Source organism: Cheilinus undulatus, linkage group 20 (assembly GCF_018320785.1).
Source record: "Cheilinus undulatus linkage group 20, ASM1832078v1, whole genome shotgun sequence".
Lineage (NCBI taxonomy): Eukaryota > Metazoa > Chordata > Actinopteri > Labriformes > Labridae > Cheilinus > Cheilinus undulatus.
In genome coordinates this window covers 18632314-18654417 of record NC_054884.1, presented here as the reverse complement: position 1 = coordinate 18654417, position 22104 = coordinate 18632314, and the positions used below count along the sequence as shown (strand labels likewise).

The 22104-nt window shown below is 38.6% G+C and overlaps 1 protein-coding gene across 1 annotated transcript in view; it reads left to right on the top strand.

The window, feature by feature from the left end:
- LOC121528715 (carbonic anhydrase-like) overlaps positions 1–20296 on the top strand; it is a 42210-nt gene extending 21914 nt beyond the window's left edge. The window contains exons 7-18 of the mRNA XM_041816280.1: positions 268–334; positions 790–953; positions 8113–8218; positions 8301–8330; positions 8414–8590; positions 10421–10575; positions 10685–10774; positions 17540–17587; positions 17675–17756; positions 17838–18001; positions 19768–19934; positions 20033–20296. Coding sequence (XP_041672214.1) covers positions 268–334; positions 790–953; positions 8113–8218; positions 8301–8330; positions 8414–8590; positions 10421–10575; positions 10685–10774; positions 17540–17587; positions 17675–17756; positions 17838–18001; positions 19768–19934; positions 20033–20054 — 1272 coding nt within the window. The 3' untranslated portion in view covers positions 20055–20296. The remainder of the gene's footprint in view (positions 1–267; positions 335–789; positions 954–8112; positions 8219–8300; positions 8331–8413; positions 8591–10420; positions 10576–10684; positions 10775–17539; positions 17588–17674; positions 17757–17837; positions 18002–19767; positions 19935–20032) is intronic.
- Positions 20297–22104: the final 1808 nt, after the last annotated feature.

The window sequence follows — 22104 nt, the reverse complement described above, 5'->3', positions numbered from 1 at the left end:
CTCAACTGTTTTTAGAGAGATCCCATTTACATGTACTTTATAATCATGACACATAACCCTGACTTTTGAACTTCAAAACAAACCAGTTCATCACAAAGTCAGTGTGGACATTTTCTGTGTTCACAAGATATTGCATTTACAAGAACAGACTGCACAGACAGCGTGGAACATACCCTGGCTTTTACTGGGTCAGATGCAAAATACATTCATGAAATATAGGAGGATTCATTTGTTTATTAATCATTTGTACCTATTATCTCCCTAAAGGCAACGGATGACGGCGATATGACAGGACCATGGGGCTCACTCACATCCTACCTGACAAACAACACAGGTACAGTGGATGACTGTTTAAGTTTCACTCTGACTCCCTGTGTTTCTGGAGAACAACTGAGCTGCAGTGATTGAGACGAGGAAAATCTGGAGTATTTTTTCAGAGTGGTATAAAATGGGTTGTGTTCATTGAGAGTGCCTCAGGGTTGCCATCTGATACTTCACAAACGAAAACAGAAAAATAAGGGTCACACCTACTGTCAATGATTTTATAAGGCACAAATGTTTGGTGCCACCTTGTTAAGACCTGTCATCTATGCACACACCTGAAACATTAACAGTAACAGTAGCGTGAGAAATAAAATTTTAAGGCTTCTAAAAGTCTGTATGATCCTTTATCCTAAATTATACTGTGTAGAGTCATTAGAGAATTAGATGGGTGAGGCTGTGTTGTTGTCAAAGTAGATCTTTTGTCTACTCACTGAGTCTTTTCAGGTTTTTGATTTTTTTCTTCAGACTCAGAAGTTGCCTTTACCCACAACATCTCCATCAATGACCTGATTGGTGATGTAGACCGCACAAAGTTCTATCGCTACATGGGCTCTCTAACTACGCCCAACTGCAGCGAAGCAGTTGTATGGACGATCTTTCAAGACCCAATCAAGGTCAACAAAGACCTGGTAAGTTGATGAGCCTTGTGCTTTTTTCTTGAAGGAAAATGGAGCAAAGAGAAAATTACATGGCCATGTTTACCTTTGAAAACTAAATATTTTTCCAAATGCAAAAAAGATGCACATTTGGCAGAAATAGTTCTGATCAGAACTGCTGTGAATGTGGTAAATCATGGTCCATCGTATAATTAATCTGTGATAACCATATGTTGGATTTCCAGATCGATAACCACCATGAGTGACCATGAAGTGTGTTATTAACACACTTATTTTTATTTATTCATTTATTTATTAATTTACAGGGACAGTGCATATTAATCCACATTTCAGTAAATATGCCAGTTAGCCATAAAGCTAGTTTCCATCTGCAGTCCCTGGCCAGATGTTAGATATTACTATGTATAGATATAACATATCAACAGCATGGGTGGGTAGGCAGGCAGTCAAAAAATTACATAACACATGCATGAAAAAAAGAGTGGCAGATGTTAAAAATACATGCAGGATAGATCATGGAGCAGCACGACCTGCACTCAATACACATTTTTCCACACCTGACTCTAAACTAGCTAGCACATCTTTTCAGTTTAGAAGGAACTAATAACCTCAATCAGACTGAAATGTTTTAGCTTTAGAAAAGAGCAGATAACTTGTCTGGAGGACAAAGTTTAATTATTTTCACCATGAAGGCTCAAGCTACACTGGAATGTCTGATGATGATGATACTTTCAATCAAACTGACACTGAAGCCTGACTCATCTAACAGCAACAAGTGCAAATAAGTCTTAGATCCTGTTACACTATTATTAAGGTGTCAAAATGTGATGCTGAGTTGTAATTGATATTATAAAAGTTTTAGTGTTACCGTGCTGGAATCAACAAGTTAAACATGCTGAGCAGGGTTCTGACATAAACTGGGTCAAAGAGGTTTAACTCTGTATTTCTAGAGAAATGATAAAATTATATCTTAGACGAGGCGGTAAGGCACTCAATAAAGAGAAATAATGGATGTGGTATTAAAGTGAAGAGGAGTGCACTGTCAGCTGTCTCTGTAGGACAGTTAACTGAGCCTCATGTAATATTTGAGTCTGGAGCACCCTGTGTGCAGAGGTGTAACTCCTGGCACATACACCTCTTCACCAAACCATTTCCTGGGCTGATGCTGGGCCAGAGCTGAAGCTGCTGGTTCCTTTCTATGAGGTGGAGCTGGCCAGAGAGCCACCTCCTTCCGTCACAGTAAACGTCAGTGGGTGTCTGATTTAACATTTGTACGTTATCTGAGGCCCACATAGCCAGGAGACGGCCCGGCTCCTTGGACCACTGGCTTTACTTTTACATCCATGTTTGTTTTTCACTGTTGTCATGCTGTGTCAGTTGAAGCTCTGTTGTTTACAACTGGTAGCTTAGCCACAGGCTAATGCATGAAGCCCCAAATATAAACATGTATGCCCAGATGCAAACGGTGCCTTTTTCCTTGACCAGCAAGAAATTGGTAACCTGACCCATGTACAGTGCTTAACAAATTTATTAGACCACACTAACCCTAACCAAAGTAAGGTTTATGCCACAGCTGCCCTAAATTAACAGCATTGGTAATTAGGAAAATCATTTTTATGTTTCTGCAATGTTAATGCCACAATATGTAGAAGCTCTTTAACCCAAATGATATTTTTATTGCTAAAATATAATTATTGTTATCCATGCATTTTCAAATTTACTGATTTACAAAAAACTGAAAAATAGTAAAGCATATTAATATTTCTTGATTAATATGTCAAATTATAGTTATTTACTTGCATTCCTGAACAGAATGAACAGAAGGTTGAATGTTATGCTTGACTGATTTCTGACTTCTCAGAGAAGCCCAGTGAGCTGGCTAAAATTTGGGTGAATTCAGTTTGAAATCCCTCATTCCTGTTCAAAATGGTAAAACGTGGAGAGCTCACTGAAAATGAAAGAGTCCGCATTAAAGCACTTCATGATGCTGGATTGTCTTTTAGACAAATATAGCAGGTGGTCTAATAAATTTGTTTAGCACTGTATATATTAACATTCATCTGGGAAACTTACCATAGAAAGTGTTTGTGAATGGCAGGAGTTTTCAAAAATTTTTAGAAGGTGACTGGATGAACATTCTGTCTGAATCAGTGAAAGTCACTTCCTGCTCTCCATGGTGACAGCGCACTTGTTTGGGTGAAAACAAGCTCCATGTTTGGCTGTAGGGCAACAGCTCTACCACAGGTATTAAGAGGGGAAGTTTCCATCGCATCTGTTTTGTATCGACACTTCCCTCATGCCTGAGATTCTCGTCAACTGTGAGGGGCAAGTATCTAAAAAAATACTTACTAAGTTACTGCTTTTAAAAGTAAATAGTGGGTTAATATTTCGGGCTTTTTTCTTCATTTAATCAGACAGCTGAAGAGTAACAGGAAGTAAGAGGAGAGGGAGTCGGGGAAGACGTTCACAAAACAGCACCATGATTGGGAATCAATCCCACAACCAACTGCATCAAAGATTCTAGTTTGTGCACATTTGTGCCTTCTCTACCATCTGACCTAAACCTATGCATGCATTCTTAGTTTGTGCCCTCACCAGAAAACCAGCCATGTCTGTGATGACCTACGGTGAATGGAATCACAAAATGTTACACAAGCTTCCAACAATGTGGGCGAGCGTCACCAGAGAACAGACGAGTGGTGGACATACTGGTCCTGCACATGCTGGTGTCTGCTGTGAAACTTGGTTTTGATAAGTCAGGCTGAGTTTTTTAAATTTTCTGTTGACTGTAACCACAAGAGAAAACGCTGTCGCATGTGACAGGGAGAGAAGTCATCAGTCATGCGTGAGGTGCAGTGTGACACATTCAGCCTTTCATTCCATCTTATCTTTTGTAACAGTCATCAGCAGCCAGCAGATCATAAGATGCACATGGCTCTGCATGTGGCCCAGCAGGTATGTTGACAGGTGTGTGACTCTTTGACCTCAACTTCAAACAAACAGCCTGTAAAATGTTTAAAGTCAGGGTAGAGAGAGAGCCTCTATGGTTGTTTATGGTTGTTGGCTGACATTAAATAAATGGTAGGATTGTCAGAAATTTACATTTAACTAACAGCAAAAGTTCCATCCAAAAAAAAACATTTCACATATTTTAATTAGTTGGCGTAATCAATATCTTATTCTTTAATAAGACATCTACATTTCTGCAGGGTTGATGTAAACATTCCTTCAGAAAGCATTCAACTACTTCAATCTAAACTACTGCCTGCAGTCTGTCCATGAGTCACAGAAAAACAAAGCATCGTCCCAGACATCTTTGTAGATTTCTTTTTTAGAGTTCTTCAGTTACAAAAAATCACACGAATAGATTTTTCACAACTAGAATAAGGCAAGTGAACATAACAAAGTCAGTCAGTGTTCAGATTTATGTGTAAAAATGGCAGCAATTCCAGCTATTTTCTGATCCTCAGGGTTCATTTAGCTCAGAGTAGGAAGCTGAAAGCGACACCTGCAGACATTCAAGAAAATCCTTCCACTTCTCCTCAGGGGTTTAACTCTTTGACTAGACAAGTTAGTAAAGCAGTACTCAAAGCTGAGCCTAATAGGCTTAAAAGGGAGGAGACGTCACTGTTTTTCCTGGAAGACAAATAGTCTCACTTGTGCAGTATTTTTTTAAAGGAAAAAAGACAGATTTTAACCTCAGCGTATAGAACTATAATAACTACATTATTTTTCTTGCTTGTTGGCTGAGGGAGTTTACGTCTGTGACTGCTTGACTCTCCTACATGAGCCAAAGCTTAAATTTCAGAGGAGATAAAAGAAGTTGTTTTTCATCCTGTTCAAAAGGTCAACTGAGCTTGCACGCTTCTTTTCTGCCTTTGTTACTTTTGTTTTTAACACTTTTGCAAGCATCCTTTTAATGCTGTGGTTCCCAACCTAAGGGAAAGGCACCCCTGGGGGGACACCAGAGATCTCCTGGGGGACCCTGTCTGATCTGATGTTAAAATTAGGTGAATGTATATATATTCTTTAAATCATAAGAAACTTAATGTACAACGGCGGATTAGGATCAACCTTGAAGATTTGAATAGTAAATAGTCTTTTTTTTTTATTTTCTTCAAAAAGGCCAACATTTTTTGGGAAAAAATCATCTTTGATCTGATATTTACAAGAAAACAAACTCAGAATATTGGATTTCAAAAAATTGGAAATTTACATAAAGAAAGCTTAAAATTTAGGATTGTAAAGTCTTAAATTCTGACAAACTCAAAATCAAAGTTTTTAGAATTGAAAAATTTAAGACTTTGTAAAGTCAAATCTTTGCAAGAAACCAAACTTAAAATCGTAGTTCCATTTTTTTTTTTTTTTTTTTTGAATATTTAATCAAGAATCTTAACAATTTTACAGGTAATTTTTTTCCTCATAGACCACAAATTTCGAAACTTGAGAATTTTTGCAAATTTTTTTTTTCCTTCTTGAAAATCAACAGATTTTTTTTCTAGAGTGGCACAGAGTCTCTGATCAGAAGCATTTTTCTTTAAATTGACGAGGATCGTATTTCTCGTCAGTGGGCATGTCTTGAGGTCATTGAACTGTGCCTTGTTTTTCATGATTTTGCAGCTTAATTTTATAAAATTAGAGATGTTTTTCATGACTGAAATTTAGCCTGGTTGTTCAGAATCTGTTCCCATTGAACTAGTGTCTACCTAAAAGTATCTGGGTTTTCTTATCGATCAGGAGCTTTCATTCAAAGCACACATCGCCAACTTGGTCACTCAACTCAGAATGAAAGTAGGTTTCTACCACAGAAATAAATCCTGCTTTTCCCTCAGAGCTCGAAAATATCTTGTATCCGCAACCTTTCTACCGTTGCTGGATTATGGTGATGTTCTGTATATGACAGCTTCAGCCAAATGTCTTCAGTCCTTGAATACTGTTTACCACTGTGCTTTGAGGTTTGTCACTGGGTGTAGTCGTCTCACTCATCACTGTGAGCTCTATGCCAAATCTGGATGGCCTTCTCTGAGTGCCCGCAGGTACCCTCACTGGATGACTGATTTATCAGGCTCTTCTCGGCTTGGTTCCTTTCTATTTATCTACTCTCCTTCAGAGAACTGAAAGCCATTATGCCTTGCGCTCTCGCAATATTGTTCACCTGCTTGTTCCTCATGTGAGGACTGAACTAGGGAAAAGGGCACTCTGTTTTGCTGCTCCCTCTGCATGGAATACTCTGCAGTCTGAGTTGAAATTGTCTGAACTCATTTCACTTGGGGCTTTTAGTTCTGTCTTAAATGACAGACAACATGAGACTACGGAACAGTGCCTGTCTTTATAAATTTGTTACTGTGAGTTATTCTCCCAGCATTTTATCTGCAATTTACCTATGCACTTTCCAATTTATTGTCATTGAAATGTATTTATTATGACGTGTGCTGCTGACCTCTTGGCCAGGTCGCCCTTGTAAAAGAGACCTCTATCTCAATGGGTTTTTTCATCTGCTTAAATGAAGGTTAAATAAAAATAAAATAAAAAAAGAATACAGTGGCCTGTCATACCATCCATCCATCCATTTTCTATACCGCTTATTCCATTGGGGGTCACGGAGGGCTGGAGACTATCCCAGCTGTCATTTGGCACCCTGGACTGGTTGCCAGTCGATCACAGGGCTGACATATAGAGACAGACAACCAGACACACTCACATTCGCACCTACTACTGTCAAACTACTGTCCATTTTCTTGTTGGCAGAAAGCCTGGACCTTCTCATTTTGGCTTTACATATTTGTTTTTCAGTAATTGATGCTTTTTAGAGTGTAAAGTAGTACAATACTTTCCCCAGTATATAAAGTTAAAGATAAAATAGTGATTTTAAAACTACACAAATAAGCTACTCAATTACAGTAATTGGAGTAAATGTAATTAGTTATGTTCCCCCTCTGCTTGTAGGGAGAGCTTATAAGGTAAAACTCACAGAGAAAGACAGGGAGAGCAGGGAGACAGCCCACACACAGCACACATGCAACTCGGCATGAAGTTTGCGACAGCCCTAGCTCAAGCTGACACGTGCCACAGCCACCACACAGCCAACCTGCACCCAGTCCGAGACAGCCAGGACCCAGGTACTGTCTTATCTGGACTAAGACCTCGCTTGGCTTCAGCACCAACTGTTTAAGAGGCCGGAGGAATGAGTTGATAAAAGGAAGGAGAAAATACAACTTCCTTCTGTACAGAGTCAATGGAGAGTCACGAAATAGGTGCTGCCTTACAGTTTCAGTGCAGTATAATTTCACTCAGTGTCTCTAGCCAAGGGATTTTCAAATGTGTTTTGCTCAAGGCACACCAAACAACAAGCTAAAATCTCACCATGCTTATATCCATGGAAAATGAAAAACATGTGAAAGTATCTTTAGTCTTTGTATTTTTGTAGCATGGTTGTACCAATTCCCATGGCACATCAGCCTTGTGGTGCACGGGTATACCTTACCACACCTTTAGAGAACAACAGCTTTAGCCTACAGCTGTCTGAGAAAATTCAAGGTTTATTATTCCCATCACATTAGACGGTTAGTGCTCTGTGCTGGTAAAAAGCTTAAACTCTGCCTAAGGAAAGAAATCCCTTAAATGTCCATTTTTTCACTAACTATGCTGAACCTGACAGACCAGTGCATCCCAAGGTGTAGGACACCATAGCCTGTGGTGGGCCTTGGAACTGCATAGTTCACATTGAAATAATCTTTAAAATGATCATTAAGTACTTGATTATGTTATTATTAAGCCCCAGAATTAACCAAATACAGCCTGAAGATTAAATGTGCATATCACCTTTTTATCACGTCTGTTTTTTACTAATCACAAGAATAAAAAAATGAATAGGTCACTTAAAAGATGCCTGACCAAACAAAACTGCTAATTGTAATATCAATATTTCTGAAAAGTAAGTCTTCACATTAAACTTCTGTTTTATGAAACAGAAATATGGAGGTGAATATTTTGACTCATGCTGTGGTTGTATGAGGGTTTTTGTGAGCACCAGAACATTTCAGGTTTAAAGTGTACTTAAGTTTGGGAAAGGCTATCGTAGAATATGCTAAGAGATAATGCTATATAAACCACTACAGAATGTCTACCAGCAGCATCACTTTGCCTAATCTGTTCTGTCTTTTATTGATAGATTGAGATGTTTCCCAAGAAGACAGGAGTCTCAAATGTATTTCGGCCATCTCAAAATATTAACGGCCGTCAGGTGTATGCTTCCCCTGCTACTACTTTACCTTCAAGTGAGTGAGAAACCAGTGTTAGAGTGCCATCCAACTTCATCTTTGAGGGTTCTATTTCTTATCACTTGTTTTTCCCTTTTAGGTCATCCTTGGTGCTATGATGATCACTGTGGTATGGAATGGCTAATTTTTCCAGGTTATTTGAGTCAAATTTGAGTAAAACTTGGCCTTTAAAACATCGATTTACCTTTCTAGAATTCAGTCCGTCAAAGTGGAAGCTCCTGCCTCAGTCATTCTGTGGTGGCGAACGCCAGTCTCCCATCAACATAAATACAAGTAAGACTGTGACGAACAAGCAGCTCACAGACTTCGGCTACACAAAGTTTGAAGACAAACGTGCTGTCGAGTACATCACAAATACGGGACATGCAAGTATGATGGCTTTACTTCACTTTATTTGCCCTTTAATTGTTTGACATATTTATTGATATGAAGTAACTTGGTTTTTAAGTTTTTTTTTAAAAAATCTTCCCTGTACATGAAACAAATCTAAACATCTTGGGCTTTGACCTGCTAGTTTGTGCTCGCATGAAGAAATTAGCCTGGCATTAAGAAGTGTGCTATTTTTTTCTAACTAGCAACATGAACCAAAACAACTAGACTATCAATGAAATAACTGGAACATAAGATTTTCCTGTGGTGTGGGGTGTTGAGAGGAATCTTATCCTTCTTGATCCCAGTTTTAAAAAGTTGGGATAATGTGTGAAATATGCAAAAAAAAAAAAAAAAGAGAGAGAGAAAGCAATCATCAGCAAATCCCTCATGTTTTATTCACAATAGAAAATGAAACAACTAATCAGATGTTGAAACAGAGACATATTACCATTTCATGAAAAATTTGCTCATTTTGAATTTAATGACAGCAACATAAATTAGAAGTGGGGTGAAAAAGGCTGGAAAAGTAAGTGGTACTAATGATAAAAGCTGGAGGAGCTTTTTTAAGCTCATAAGGTTAATTGGTAACAGGTCAGAAACATGACAGGATATAAAAGGAGCATTTTAGAGAAGCAGAGGTTCACCAATCTGCAAAAACGGCATCTAAAAGTTGTGGAATAATTTCAGAAAAAAATTCCTCAATGCAAGATTGTAAAAAATTTGACAGAGAACACAGTAGAAGAATCAAGGGGCTGAACTGACCTGCAGTCCAGACCTATCACAGATTAAAAAAAACAACAACATTTGTACAAGCCCATTAGGCTTCGTTCCCTTCTTGCACCATTTTTGTTAATGTGTGCTAAATAAATAATAATAAATAAATAAAAATTTGGCTCAACGTAAGGCTCATTTAAGCACAATGTTTGAACAGCATACGGACACGGATGGATCTTTCTGTTTGTACTGGCATTTCGTCAGTTTTTTTGTCTGTTCTCTCGAAGCTTGAGGATATAGATCAATCGCTGCAATAGCATCGCCAATTGTGGGGCAGTGTGGCCAGTGGTTCAACCCACAGCAGTAAACGCAACAAAGAAAACATTTAAAAGAACCTAATTGTGTTTTCTGAGGCAATATAAACGAATATTGAGTGAGTTAATAGAAAATACAAACATGTCAATGATGTTGGCTCACCTGGACACAAAGCCAGACAGCTCCAAGAGCATTGCAGAGCAAAGATGGACTGTTCTTTCTTCAGTCTATGGGATGGATCTACAGAGCAGCATCAAAGTAGCTCAGTGAGAGACAGTGACCTCTAGTTGATTAGTTTTTAAATGTCCACTCCAACTTAACAGATGCACATCAGTATGAGGGCATGCGTAGGAGCCTAAATGAGCCTTTGAACAAAAAAAACTGGCGATGAAGAACCAGGACTGTTGAGCAGCTAGGATCCTACATAAGAAAAGAATGAGACAACATTCCTCTCCCAAAACTCCAGCAACTGTACTCCCCACTTCCCAGATGTGAACAGGCTGTTGTTAAAAGAAGAGGGGATGCTACACAATGGTAACATGGTCCTGTCCCTACTTTTTTGAGATGTGTTGCTGCTATCAATTTCAAAATGAGCTGATACTTTAATGATATTGGCTAATGGTGCCTTTAACTTCTATTTGTGTTGTTGTAGCATCAAAACAGGAGTCAGTGTTGTTTTATACTGCCATCATATGAAAGTTTATGCTGTTATTGTGACGAACATTGTTTACACCATCTTGATATATTTAAAAAAATAAGTCTGTTAAAACTAGTACTTTTCTCCTTTCTAACTCCCAGTAAAGTGTGTCCTGAAGGAGGATTTGGTGGCGGTCTCAGGAGGGGGTTTGGGACATGTCTACACTACCCTTCAGTTTCATTTTCACTGGGGCTCCATGTCAGAAGACTCAGAGGGCTCAGAGCACACTGTTGATTCACACAGTTACCCAATGGAGGTAGTACCATGGTTATAAGCCTTTCAGCCCTGATTTAGCAGTAAAAGCATTTTTCTAACTTACACTTAACCTGTTTACACTATCGATATTTTTTTTCCTCCTCGTCCAGATGCACATAGTAAGCAGAAGAAAGGATTTGAGTTTGGAGGATGCAGTGAACACCCCTAATGGCCTGTCGGTTCTGGGATTTTTTATTGAGGTAACTAAACAGAACAGTAAGCATACTATATGTCCTTTTTAACTGAGGCAGAGCAGCAGTGAAAAGGCCAGCCCCTGATGCATTTAAGCACAAAGCCTTCATTGTTTGTAATTGTAAAGTACATTTTAACATTTATACAAGGGATATTTACCACAAAAGGAGTCCACTCAAAAATGTATAATACGGACATTTCTGCTGATATAAACCCGCTAATGGACTGTGGCTGCTCTGCCCAGGTAAAGACATTGAAGGATATTTAATGTGCATTGACCTATACTTCATGGACAAAAGTATTTAGTCACACCTCTTAATTATTGAAGTCAGTTGTTTCAACCAGTCCTGTTGCCACAGGTGTATAAAATCAAGTGCCAAGCCATGCAGTCTCCATTTTTCTGAAGAGCTCAGTAACATTAAGTGTGGTACTGTGATAGACGTCACTTTGCAATGAGAATGCACACATTTAATGCATTAAGTGACATTATTAGAAAGTAGACATATTTAGGAACAACAGCAACTCAACCAGGAAGTGGGAGACCATGTTAAAATACAGAGCGGGGGTCAACGACTGCCAAAGCACATGGCGTGTGAAAGTCACCAACACTCTGCTGATTTCATAACTGAAGAGTTCCAAGTTTCCTCTGGCAACATTGTAAGCATGAAAACCTGTGTGGCAGGACCTTCATTTATTGGGTTTCCATGTTAAGGCAGCTGCACGCAAGCCTCACATTACCAAGTCCCATGGGTTTAGCATTACCTGCCTGACTGCATTTTGCCAATTATAAAGTTTGGTGGAGGAGAGGTAATGGTATGAGGGTGTTTTTCACGGTTTGGGCTAGGCCCTTTATATACAGTCTTAATGCTTAGGCATACCAAGACATTTTGGGCAACAGTGTCAACGGTTTAGGGAAGGCCGTTTCTATTTCGATATGACTGTGCCCCGGTGCACAAAGCAAGGACGATAAAGACATGGTTTGGGTTGGGTGTGGAAGACCTTGACTGGCACGCACAGAGCCCAGACCTGAATCTCATCAAGCTCCTTTGGACGAACTGAAATGGAGACTGCAAGTCAGGCCTTCTCATCCAACATTACTGCCTGACCTCATAAAGGCTCTACAGAATGAAAGGGCACAAATTCCCACAGGAGCACTCCAAAATCTTGCAGAAAGCCTTCGAAGAAGAGTGGAGGCTGTTATAGAGCTGAAAGCAATGTCATTACAGTGTCTATTGGTCTAACAGTCAGGCAGCTGAATACTTTTGTCTATGTAGTGACAAAGTGATTTTAGTTTTTGTCAAGTAGACTAAACCAGACTAAAATGTTAGAGCTGGACTGTTGAACGTTGGAAATCCATGATATATAAGTATTGGTAGTGCATGAATGAGTGTTTTACATGTCTCATAGCGTGACTTATTAACTTATTTTAAAAGGAGAAAATGTTTGACTTAAAGACCCTGTAAAGTGAAAATGAATCTGTATTTAGGTTTGTTGTATGATAAGTCACTGTGCCAGAGGAGAGACAAAGTCCCTTCTCTGGCTCAAACCTGTTATGATGCTTTAAAACAGTGATACTCAACCCGGGGCTCTTTTGTGACCAGCTGCAGCTCTTTTAGAGCTTACTTTTAAAAAATCCTCCCAAAATCCTTTATAAAGGTGAAAACTGTCAGCAGTAAAGACTCATTGCAATAAGTCATATTAATAAATCTAAGTCCACTCAAAGAAGACATACATTAACTGCCAAATTCAAAAGAAAACTTGTATATTATTACCGTCAGATGCGCGCTGGACAGAGGAACGTGCGTAAAAGGGCGCAAAGAAAGTCTGCTGATGGCCGGTCACTTCAGTAAGTTAATTCATAGAGGTGTGCTGTCTTGTGTTCAAATTGAAGCTTCTAATGCCCTCGTTTTAACAGATTTCTTCAGTCACTTCCTGCCAATGCTCTCTCATACTCATATTTGATGATGATTTTTGCAATGCACATCATCATCAAGCCAATCACACATTGAGCACACATTGAAATAATGTATAATTGAGTAAAACTACTAATACTAACACTACTACCAACTAGAAAAGCACTTAGAGAGCGCAGACCTCCGCCATTAGCCTTATCTCCCAATAGTACAGAATCCTTCAAAAAATTCCTGGATCCAGACGGTGATCCAGATCGCATAGAATCTAATCAGTTCTTCCTTATGCCATTTGTGACATTTCCTGAAAATTTCATCAAAATCCGTCCATAACTTTTTGAGTTATGTTGCTAACAAACAAACTTACAAACTAACAAACCCTGCTGATCACATAACCTCCTTGGTGGAAGTAACAGATACTGTCAAAAGGGCAGAAACAGAAAAATGAAAGCAACAAACTGGCAGGGCAGAACGATTTGGCAGGGCAGGACTATTTTTAGACATTTGGAGGCCCAGGGCACAGACCAATATGGGAACCCTCCCCCTTTAGCTAAAAGCACTATGAGAGGGAAAAAAATAGAAAGCATCCCTTTAAGTTAACAGAGTCACAAAACTACAGTAAATGTCCAAATATGAAATATTAATACCCAAACAGACACCATTCATCAGCTCTTTGAAGAGCTTCTCATAGCTTTAAGTCGGCACATTCTGATATATCAGAAAGACTTTATTCAAGGTGGAACTTAGATAAATAAAAACATATGCTTATGATCGGTGAAATATCCTTTCTTCTGACACTTTACAGACATTTTTATGTAGCCTATTGCATCCCATTTAACAACACAATAATCCACCAATTCACTGTTTCATTTCAACTAATAGACTGATCAGCACATCTCCTGTTTTGGATTGTGGCTCTCGCAATAGTATTTTTAAGACAATGTGGCTCTTGGGTATAATAGGTTTGAATACTGCTGCTTTAAAATGATCCATAGACCACTGTGGCTGATAGATTTGGCAAATTTACCTCTCAATGAACAAAAACAGCATTTAACTGACTGTTAACTTTCAATAAAGGCAGTGGCATCAGCTAACAACAGACTGTACTGAGATGAACTGCTCTGTGAATTTATATTGTAGTGTGCAGGGTCATTCCTGACTGTTGGCTCGTGACATCATGAACCCACATATTGGCCCCGCCCACATTAAACCAAGCCAGGAAAGAGGTGAAATACTTTCATACTCTCTAAATCCAAAATTATGTCACATGTATATCTGTTTTCACATGTTTACAGCAACCATATTCCATCATATCTGGTGTGTTAAAACTAAACTTTGGATTTCTCTTTACAGGGTCTTTAAGTTTTGACTTGTATATATTTTTTTCACTAAATCTGTACTAAAAAGGTTTTAGATTTTGTCAGATAAAACTAGAATACAACTATCGGTGTTACAAAAAATACTAAAATGTGATTTAAACTAATAAGAAATTTACTCTAAAGACTTAAACATAACACAGAAGTGGACAGATGCACATTTAACCTGATAATGCCTCTGTCCTACATTTTCCATGCCTGTACATGGGGGCATAGAAAATGTAGGTTTTTGAAAGATTGTAGATATTAATAAAGTTCAGAGCACAACAGGAACAACCTTTTTTTTTTCTTTTCTTTTTTTTTACATAAATGTCAGAATTTGAACTATAGCAGCATTTTGAATACTAGGATCATTAAGAGCATATTATGCTTTTTTCCAGCACTAAAAAAAAAGTGTATCTTGTTACTAAAGGGCAAAAAATTCTTGCTGAGATTAAGATTTTAGACTAACTTTCTTCTTTAGAAATTTTTTTTTTTCTTTTGTTTTTATGAACCTGAGATTCCAGTTTGAGGGCCGGGACAAGCCGTCCAGATGAATAGTTAAATATAGTTTCTATTTTCTTGATTGCTCTGACCTTGTCATGGTTTGTTTGTGTTCATATTCAATACAGTACATCTGTGACATTCCAGCTCATGCTCTTAACTCACTTTGACACTCCTACTGTACTGAGCCCTTAATTCAGAAGTTACACAATGTAAAAGGGGGTCACAAAAAAGGTGCCAAACTAGCCCAGTAGCATAGCTAAACAAGGGACATGAGCTACTATGACAATCCATTTGAGGTAATGGTGTTATTATCCACATGCTTATATCACAGAGCATATACACTGTGCATACCTGCACAGGTACAAGGTGCTGTCTAGACATTAATCTTATAACTCCTATACATGTCAAGCAGCTATTTCAATTACCTCCGCCAAGGAGGTTATGTGATCAGCAGGGTTTGTTAGTTTGTTTGTTAGCAACATAACTCAAAAAGTTATGGACGGATTTTGATGAAATTTTCAGGAAATGTCACAAATGGCATAAGGAGGACCTGATTAGATTTTGGGAGCGATCCGGATCCAGGAATTTTTTTAAGGATTCTGTACTATTGGGAGATAGGGCGCAGATTGGTAGATTGGTGGAGGTCTGCGCTCTCCAAGTGCTTTTCTAGTTAACTATGTGCTTTGTACCTGATGTACAGCTTGATATTTGAATCCCCAAGAAGATTAAATACTAACTCGGGTTAATAAATGTGTTGTCAAACATGTCGATTCAAAACCCTTAAACAACTTTTATCACTAAAACTTAAAATTCAGAACTTACAAAGGAACTGAATCAAATCTGAATTAAACACAAGCTATCAAATACATTGACTTCAAGTCAAGTCAGGGCAACCTTTTTGTTAAAAGTATGTTTGAAAAGGGATTTAGAGGATTAAAGAGTCGTCTAACCTGATGTCCTCAGGGCAAACTCTTTCAGAGCCTCTAGGCCTCATAGAAAATTCTTTCCCTTTAGTTGTCAGCCAGGCATGTATGGAAATGCTTTTAGGGTAGTAAGAGGTCAAAGATCTACAGTTGAAATTGAAATTACTTAACCCCCACTGCAAATCAAGCTTATCTGCATAATTTTCAGACTTTCAGGAGTTTGCAATGCAAATGATTTAAATAGTTCACCACAACTAACATTAGAAGTGATTTCTACAAATTCAACACAAAATGCCACTATTAGTAAATTCCTCATTCACACATCAGGTGTTGTCTCATGCACCTGATGCAACTAACCAAGGTCTTCATTAGATAGAACAAGTCAAACAACTGGACAAGCAAGCTTTATGATGGAGATGTTTGATGGCGTGTGGAATTAAGGCTGAGTGACAAAAGTCATTCAGCATGTGTAAGACGCCTAGTTCCCACGAGCGTAAACCATCAAGGGGAGAGAGAGCACTAACCTTGCATGCCTGCATCACCATAAAATGCAGCCAGCCACTTAATGGGAAAAATGCACTCTAGGTCTGTTGTAGAGCTATTAAGAGGAATGAAAAGATGACAGTTAATTTGCATCTCCCTGTTTCATGAGACTCTAGTAGAATGGCCTCTAAATCTATTCCAATGTCCAGATGAATGTTGAACAGTGCCAGTCCAATACAGCATGTCTGTCATCACACTCTTAGATTACTCCCTGACTTCATCATGAACTAGCTGGATGCTCCCTTCAGCTGCGCCACAAATGCTACTTTCTTCTTGGCACATGTGATTAATTTAATCCAACATACACTATATGGACAAAATTATTTGGCTGCCACACCATTATGGGATTGTAATGACATTGTATTCAAATACATGTACTGTGATATGGAGTTGCAGCTATAACAGCCTCCAGTCTTGTTGGAAGGCTTTCCACAAGATTTTGAAGTGTTTCTGTGGGTATTTGTGCCCATTCATTCTGTAGAGCATTTATGAGGTCAGGCACTGAGGTTGGACAAGAAGGCCTGGCTTAGAATCTCCATTCCAGTTCATTCCAAAGGTGCTCCATGGGATTGAGGTCAGGGCTCTGCAGGCCAGTCTAGTCCTTCCACTCTGAACTCACCAAACCATGTCTTTATAGTCTTTGCTTTGTGCACCGGGGCACAGACATGTTGGAATAGAAACGGCCTTCCCCAAACTGTTGCTACAAAGTTGAAAGCATAGCGTTTTCCAAAATGTCTTGGTATACTGAAGCATTAAATTTGCCCTACACTGGAGATAAGGGGCCTAGCCCAAACCCTGATCCCTCTACCACCAAACATGGCGCAATGCAGTCAGGCAGGTAATGTTTTTACAGCATCCAACAAACTTAGACTTGCCCAAATAAAATCAAAATGATTCATCACTCCACGGCACACCCTTCCAGCGCTCTACAATGCAGTGTTGGTGTGCTTTGCACCACTTCATCCGATGCTTGGCATTGGACTTGGTGATGTGAGGCTTGCATGAAGCTACTCAGCCATGGAAACCCATTCCATGAAGCTTTTGCAGCACTGTTTTTGTACTTACATTAATGCCAATGGAAGTTCTGAACTCTTCAGCTATGGAATCAGCAGAGCCTTGGCAACTTTTACACGCCATGTGCCTTAGTGGTCGTTGGCCCCCCTCTGCGACTTTATGTAGTCTTCTGCTTAATGGGTGGGTTGCTGTTGTTCCTAAAAGCTTCCACTTTTGAATAATATCACTTACAGTTGACTGTGGAATGGGTGTGAGATTTTAAACACCTGTGGCATCAGGTGGTTCAACAACCATGAACATCATGTGCTAATAGGCAATGAAATATTTAATCTTAACCTGAGATGTCCCCATATTTTCTTTGTTCTTTTCTTTACAGTCCCCCTCAAGTAAATGTTTGACTTAAGTTAGTATTTACAACCCACTATGTTAAATAGGGACATGAAAGTAATAGGTCAAGTTTTTGTTTAAATCTAACTTGCTACCAAAAAGTTCATATTAAAAATATAGCATCAATTTTTCAGGCCACAGATTCTACCAAAAGCAGCAGTGGTGGATCTAGTCATCATGAGGTAAGAGCTGAAGAATTTTCCAAACAGGTTGTTTGTTTTAATCTCCCGTCAAATCTTTTAAATCTTCTCCATTGTTTATCTCTGCAGACAAGTTCCACGTCAAAGCCAACATCTGATATGAACGCCTGGAAGAAACTGACCAGCTACCTTCCACTCATACAAAACATCAGTGGGTGCACATGGTAACTTTTGTAAAATTAAGAACAACACTGAATGTTGGCACTTAATTTTCTGTTTTTGCTTCTTTTAGGCTCCAAAGCCACTGTCACAGAAGAGATCTCTATTGACGATCTGCTTGGTGACGTGGATCGAGCTGCATACTATCGCTACAACGGCTCCCTGACCACCCCAAGTTGTAATGAAGCCGTGGTCTGGACTGTTTTTAAAGAGTCTATCAAAGTGGATAAAGACCTGGTATGTGCTTCATATCTTTTCTTTGTGTTGATTTTACATCACATAGAAAGCATTTTTTGCTTTGTACTTATAACAGGAATAAAGTCATGAATTGGGACATGTAAGGCTGGCCTTACATTAAAGACTCTAAAAAGACAAACATCTAAGACCCTCTCATATTTAAAGACAATCTGTCGGCAAGTCGCTGAGTTCATTGTCCCGGACTAAGATTTTGCAAGGACTGTAGGTCACCAACAGCAGGACTTGAATATGATTCCTTCTGAGATTTTTATTTCCCATCATGCATCTGGTGGAAATTCACAACAAGAATTTTTGGGCAAAGAACAAGATATAGAAGAAGAAGTTAATATTTTTTATAATCCAATGTTTTTAAATAATTTACATTGAGTAGAAATCCAAGATTGAAGAAGGACTGCCTTAAAACTACTTGGATTCAGTCTTACAACCACCTTACACCTAAGAACTGAGACAACAGGGGGAACGTTGCAATTTTAGCAAGAATCCACCGACTTTACTCCAGTTTTGTAACTTTGTCTGCAACTTTGAAATTGCACAAAAAGTCGTTAGTGTAAGGCAGCCAACAGTTGGGGTTGCATCTGTAAGAGCAATCTGATATGTGGTGGTTACGTCCTCACTAGGGAACTTTTTCTTCCGTCATGTCACATTATCTCTTCCACGTCAAATCAATCAAAACATGTTGTTGTATTACTGGCACTCCTCATTTTTTTGGCATTTCAGTTATGTGAACATGTTTGTATATCTTTGTTTGAGGAATTTTTCAAATGAAATGGAGATTAAGTTTAAATTCAAGACTGGTGTGTCATTTAAGGTCATATATGGGTCCTTCAAAGGAAACAGAGAACTCTTAAGGGGCCTTAGATATAATTTGGCTTAAAAAAACTAGTGTCAATGTGACACGGGCAAGACAAACTCCCTTTGGGTCCTCTGGAAAGAAAGAAAATAGAGAATAAGGGGTGGGAAGCAGGCTGCGGAATCTGAAAACAAGTGGAGGAGATGGTCTAGTAGGGATATATTGAAACGCAGGAAAACCTGATTGAGCTTTGGTCCTGCTCCCACAATTCTGCTTTTAAAGACTAATTAAAGGCAGATTAATTAAGACTTACCAGTTACTCTGTGCTGAGATGATAACTAGATTAGTTTTAAATAAATGCAGACAACAAAAACAAAGACAAGGCATGTGCCAAAAGAGGTTATAATTATCAATTAAGATAAGAGGAAGAAACGAAAGGAAAGAAGGAAAAGAACGAAGAAGAAAAGAGAGTGGGAGAAAGAAAGCAAAACAGGAGTGAAAGGGGAAGAACCTGTAGTGTTGTTCACTGGCATTGAGATGGAAAGTTTTTATGTGATGTGTGAGTTCTTGTGTACACCCTTTTACACAAGAACTCACACCCAGTACTTTTTAACATAATTACTCATTATAAAGAGTTGGAGAATGTTAATCTGTGATTAAAGCTATGACGAGAATTATTCTTTATTTGTAATAGAGTTCTTACCCCTGTTGGCTTGCAGAATTAAGTTAAAATGCTTGGTCCAACCCTAACGTTTATGGAAAATAGAACTTAATTGCAACTCCCTGTGCAATAAGACTGGTGCCTGCCTGACTTCACCCCATTAGTCACTGGACTTTTTGCAGGGACATAACTTCAAATAAATACCTCTAAAATCAATGTACATTAGTTCCAAATATCTTTTTAACTTTAGTAAATCCAAAACATGCAATCTAACATTTTCTCTAACCCCACCAGATGAAGATGTTCCCGACTCATGCAGGATATAAGAACGTGTTTCGGCCTGCACAGGATCTTCATAACAGGACAGTCTTTACCACCAAATCTACAGCCGGTGCCCCTGTTCCTGTCCTACTATTTCTGCTGCTGGCATGTTTCTGTGCCCTTTCTTATAACCTGAATTTGTAAGACAGTTGACAAACAAAATTTACTGTGAAGAATCATGTATATTGCACTAATTTACTGTCTTGCACTGTTCCTGTTCTCATTGTCATACTTGTAGGTTTGGCTTAACTGCAAATTAAAGACACGAACTACAACAAAGAGGCAAACAGAGGTGATTTATTATTGTACTGTGATACTCTAAGTAGCATTATGCTGTTTTGGTGGGAAATGGGTTTTAGATATAAAAATAAACACTTGTATGATGCTGAGCTAAAGTTGACATGATTTTTTGTCTTTTTGTTCACGGTTTCTGAAATAAAGGTACAGACTGGCTGGAAATTGAAATTATGCTGGATGTTGAAACTAAACATTTTGAACAGTTGGTATGAGCTTCAATTGTGCTTTTTTGGAATCCTACTTTGAAATGTAGGAGAGATTTGGATTTTAATTGGAGACAGTATGAGGACTGTAACAAAAGAATTCAGATTATTTGATGCCAAACATTTGATTACTGTAGTACTTCACATACAGTAGTAAATACATGATGATTATGATATAAGCATCACTGCTGTGCAGAGCTGAGGGTCTGACTGGAGACTATAGGCTACACCTCTGACCATCATTCTCACAGACATTCATCTGAGACAGCATATATCTCAGAAAGGAAGTGCTGTAATTTGCCTGTACAACATGTTTCCAGTTTTAAGATTAAACTTGATCCATAAACAAAGTCTGGCAGTTACATTCATGAAATAGTTACAGTTCAAACATTACAGACCAAGAAACATTTCATAAATCAGAGATAAAGGTCAGAGTTCTAATCCGGGATTAAATTATGTATAGACCCAATTTAAAACTAAGCTACACAGGTGTCTTGCCTTAGCTTCGTTAGCTTTAGCTGTTAGCATAGTTATACTAGCTACATATTTAACATTATTACACAAGCCGACGTTACTGAGTTCTTTCAGCAACGTGAGCTTTAGCATACGTAGCTAAAGCTTATGTAGCTACATAGATAACACATCTATGTTGCTTACATGGCTGCTTTGTAAGCGTAGGTATAGCTACGTAGCTTGGTTATTGATGGTTGAGTTAGCTTTAGTAACATGAGCTTTGGCTAACATTGCTAAAGCTAGTTAAGCTACATGGATAACATAGATCGCAGCTTGCATAGCCGCTTTGTGAGCCTAGCTTTAGCTGCATTATCTGCATTGGGAGTTGGGAACTATAGGTAGCTAAAGAAGCGCTAGCTTGAAACCATATAAGCATGTACTGTGGACAAAAACACTTGATACTGTAAATTTATTGGATAGCAAGAAACAGGCCCAAGAATAAAAGTAAGTTTTGCTTCTGCATAACATTGAACTGTCTTAGGCATGTTGGCATTAAATGAAACCATTTTTCACTCACTGTTACGTCAGAGAAGATAGCATCTTCACTGAAGATAGCATTTCCAGAAAATCTGACTCCACGGTTCCTCCTCAGAAACTTATGGGTGATATCATGGGACAATATCCATGTTTATACAGTCTTTGGTTGGAAGTATCCATGTGCAACCCAGTTTCTAAGAGAAAATGCTGTGTTTTGTTGCTTTGTCAAGCACCCATGATCTCTGAAAAGGTTCAAATTAGGACAGACATTTAAACTGGGAGCAAATAAAATTAATCTTGCGCTTCAGTAGACTCAGCCTTTAAAGTCTGTGCAGACTGGAATGGACGGTCTGGTCCACAAAGAATTCCCCATTTGCATTGCCAAATGCTGTTATTGCCTGTCACCACAATAACAGCACCAAAACTAGCACACATACTTCCATGTCGCATATTTAACCTGTCATTTTAAGGATACTTTGAAGTTTCAAGGCCCTAAAGCTTTTTTAACATTTATACAGGTAGCTGTTTAGCTGAGCTAAAACAAACGAATGGCATTTAAAAAACTAATTGCTGCTCTGCCAGAAAGTCTGCCAGTTTGTTTTAGTCGACATACAGGAATCTCATGATTTGCTGGGCTATAAAAAAAGGCATTGTGATGCTGCTCAAGGTGAGGAAGAGGGGGAATTATTCATCTGCCACATTTGAAACACCCCTAAATTTGGAAAGCCCTTGACAAGCAACTGTAACACTAAACAGCTTAATCAGACTCTAAATGTGCCCCAAAACACAAAGTGTGCAATGCACAAAGAAAAGCTGCATG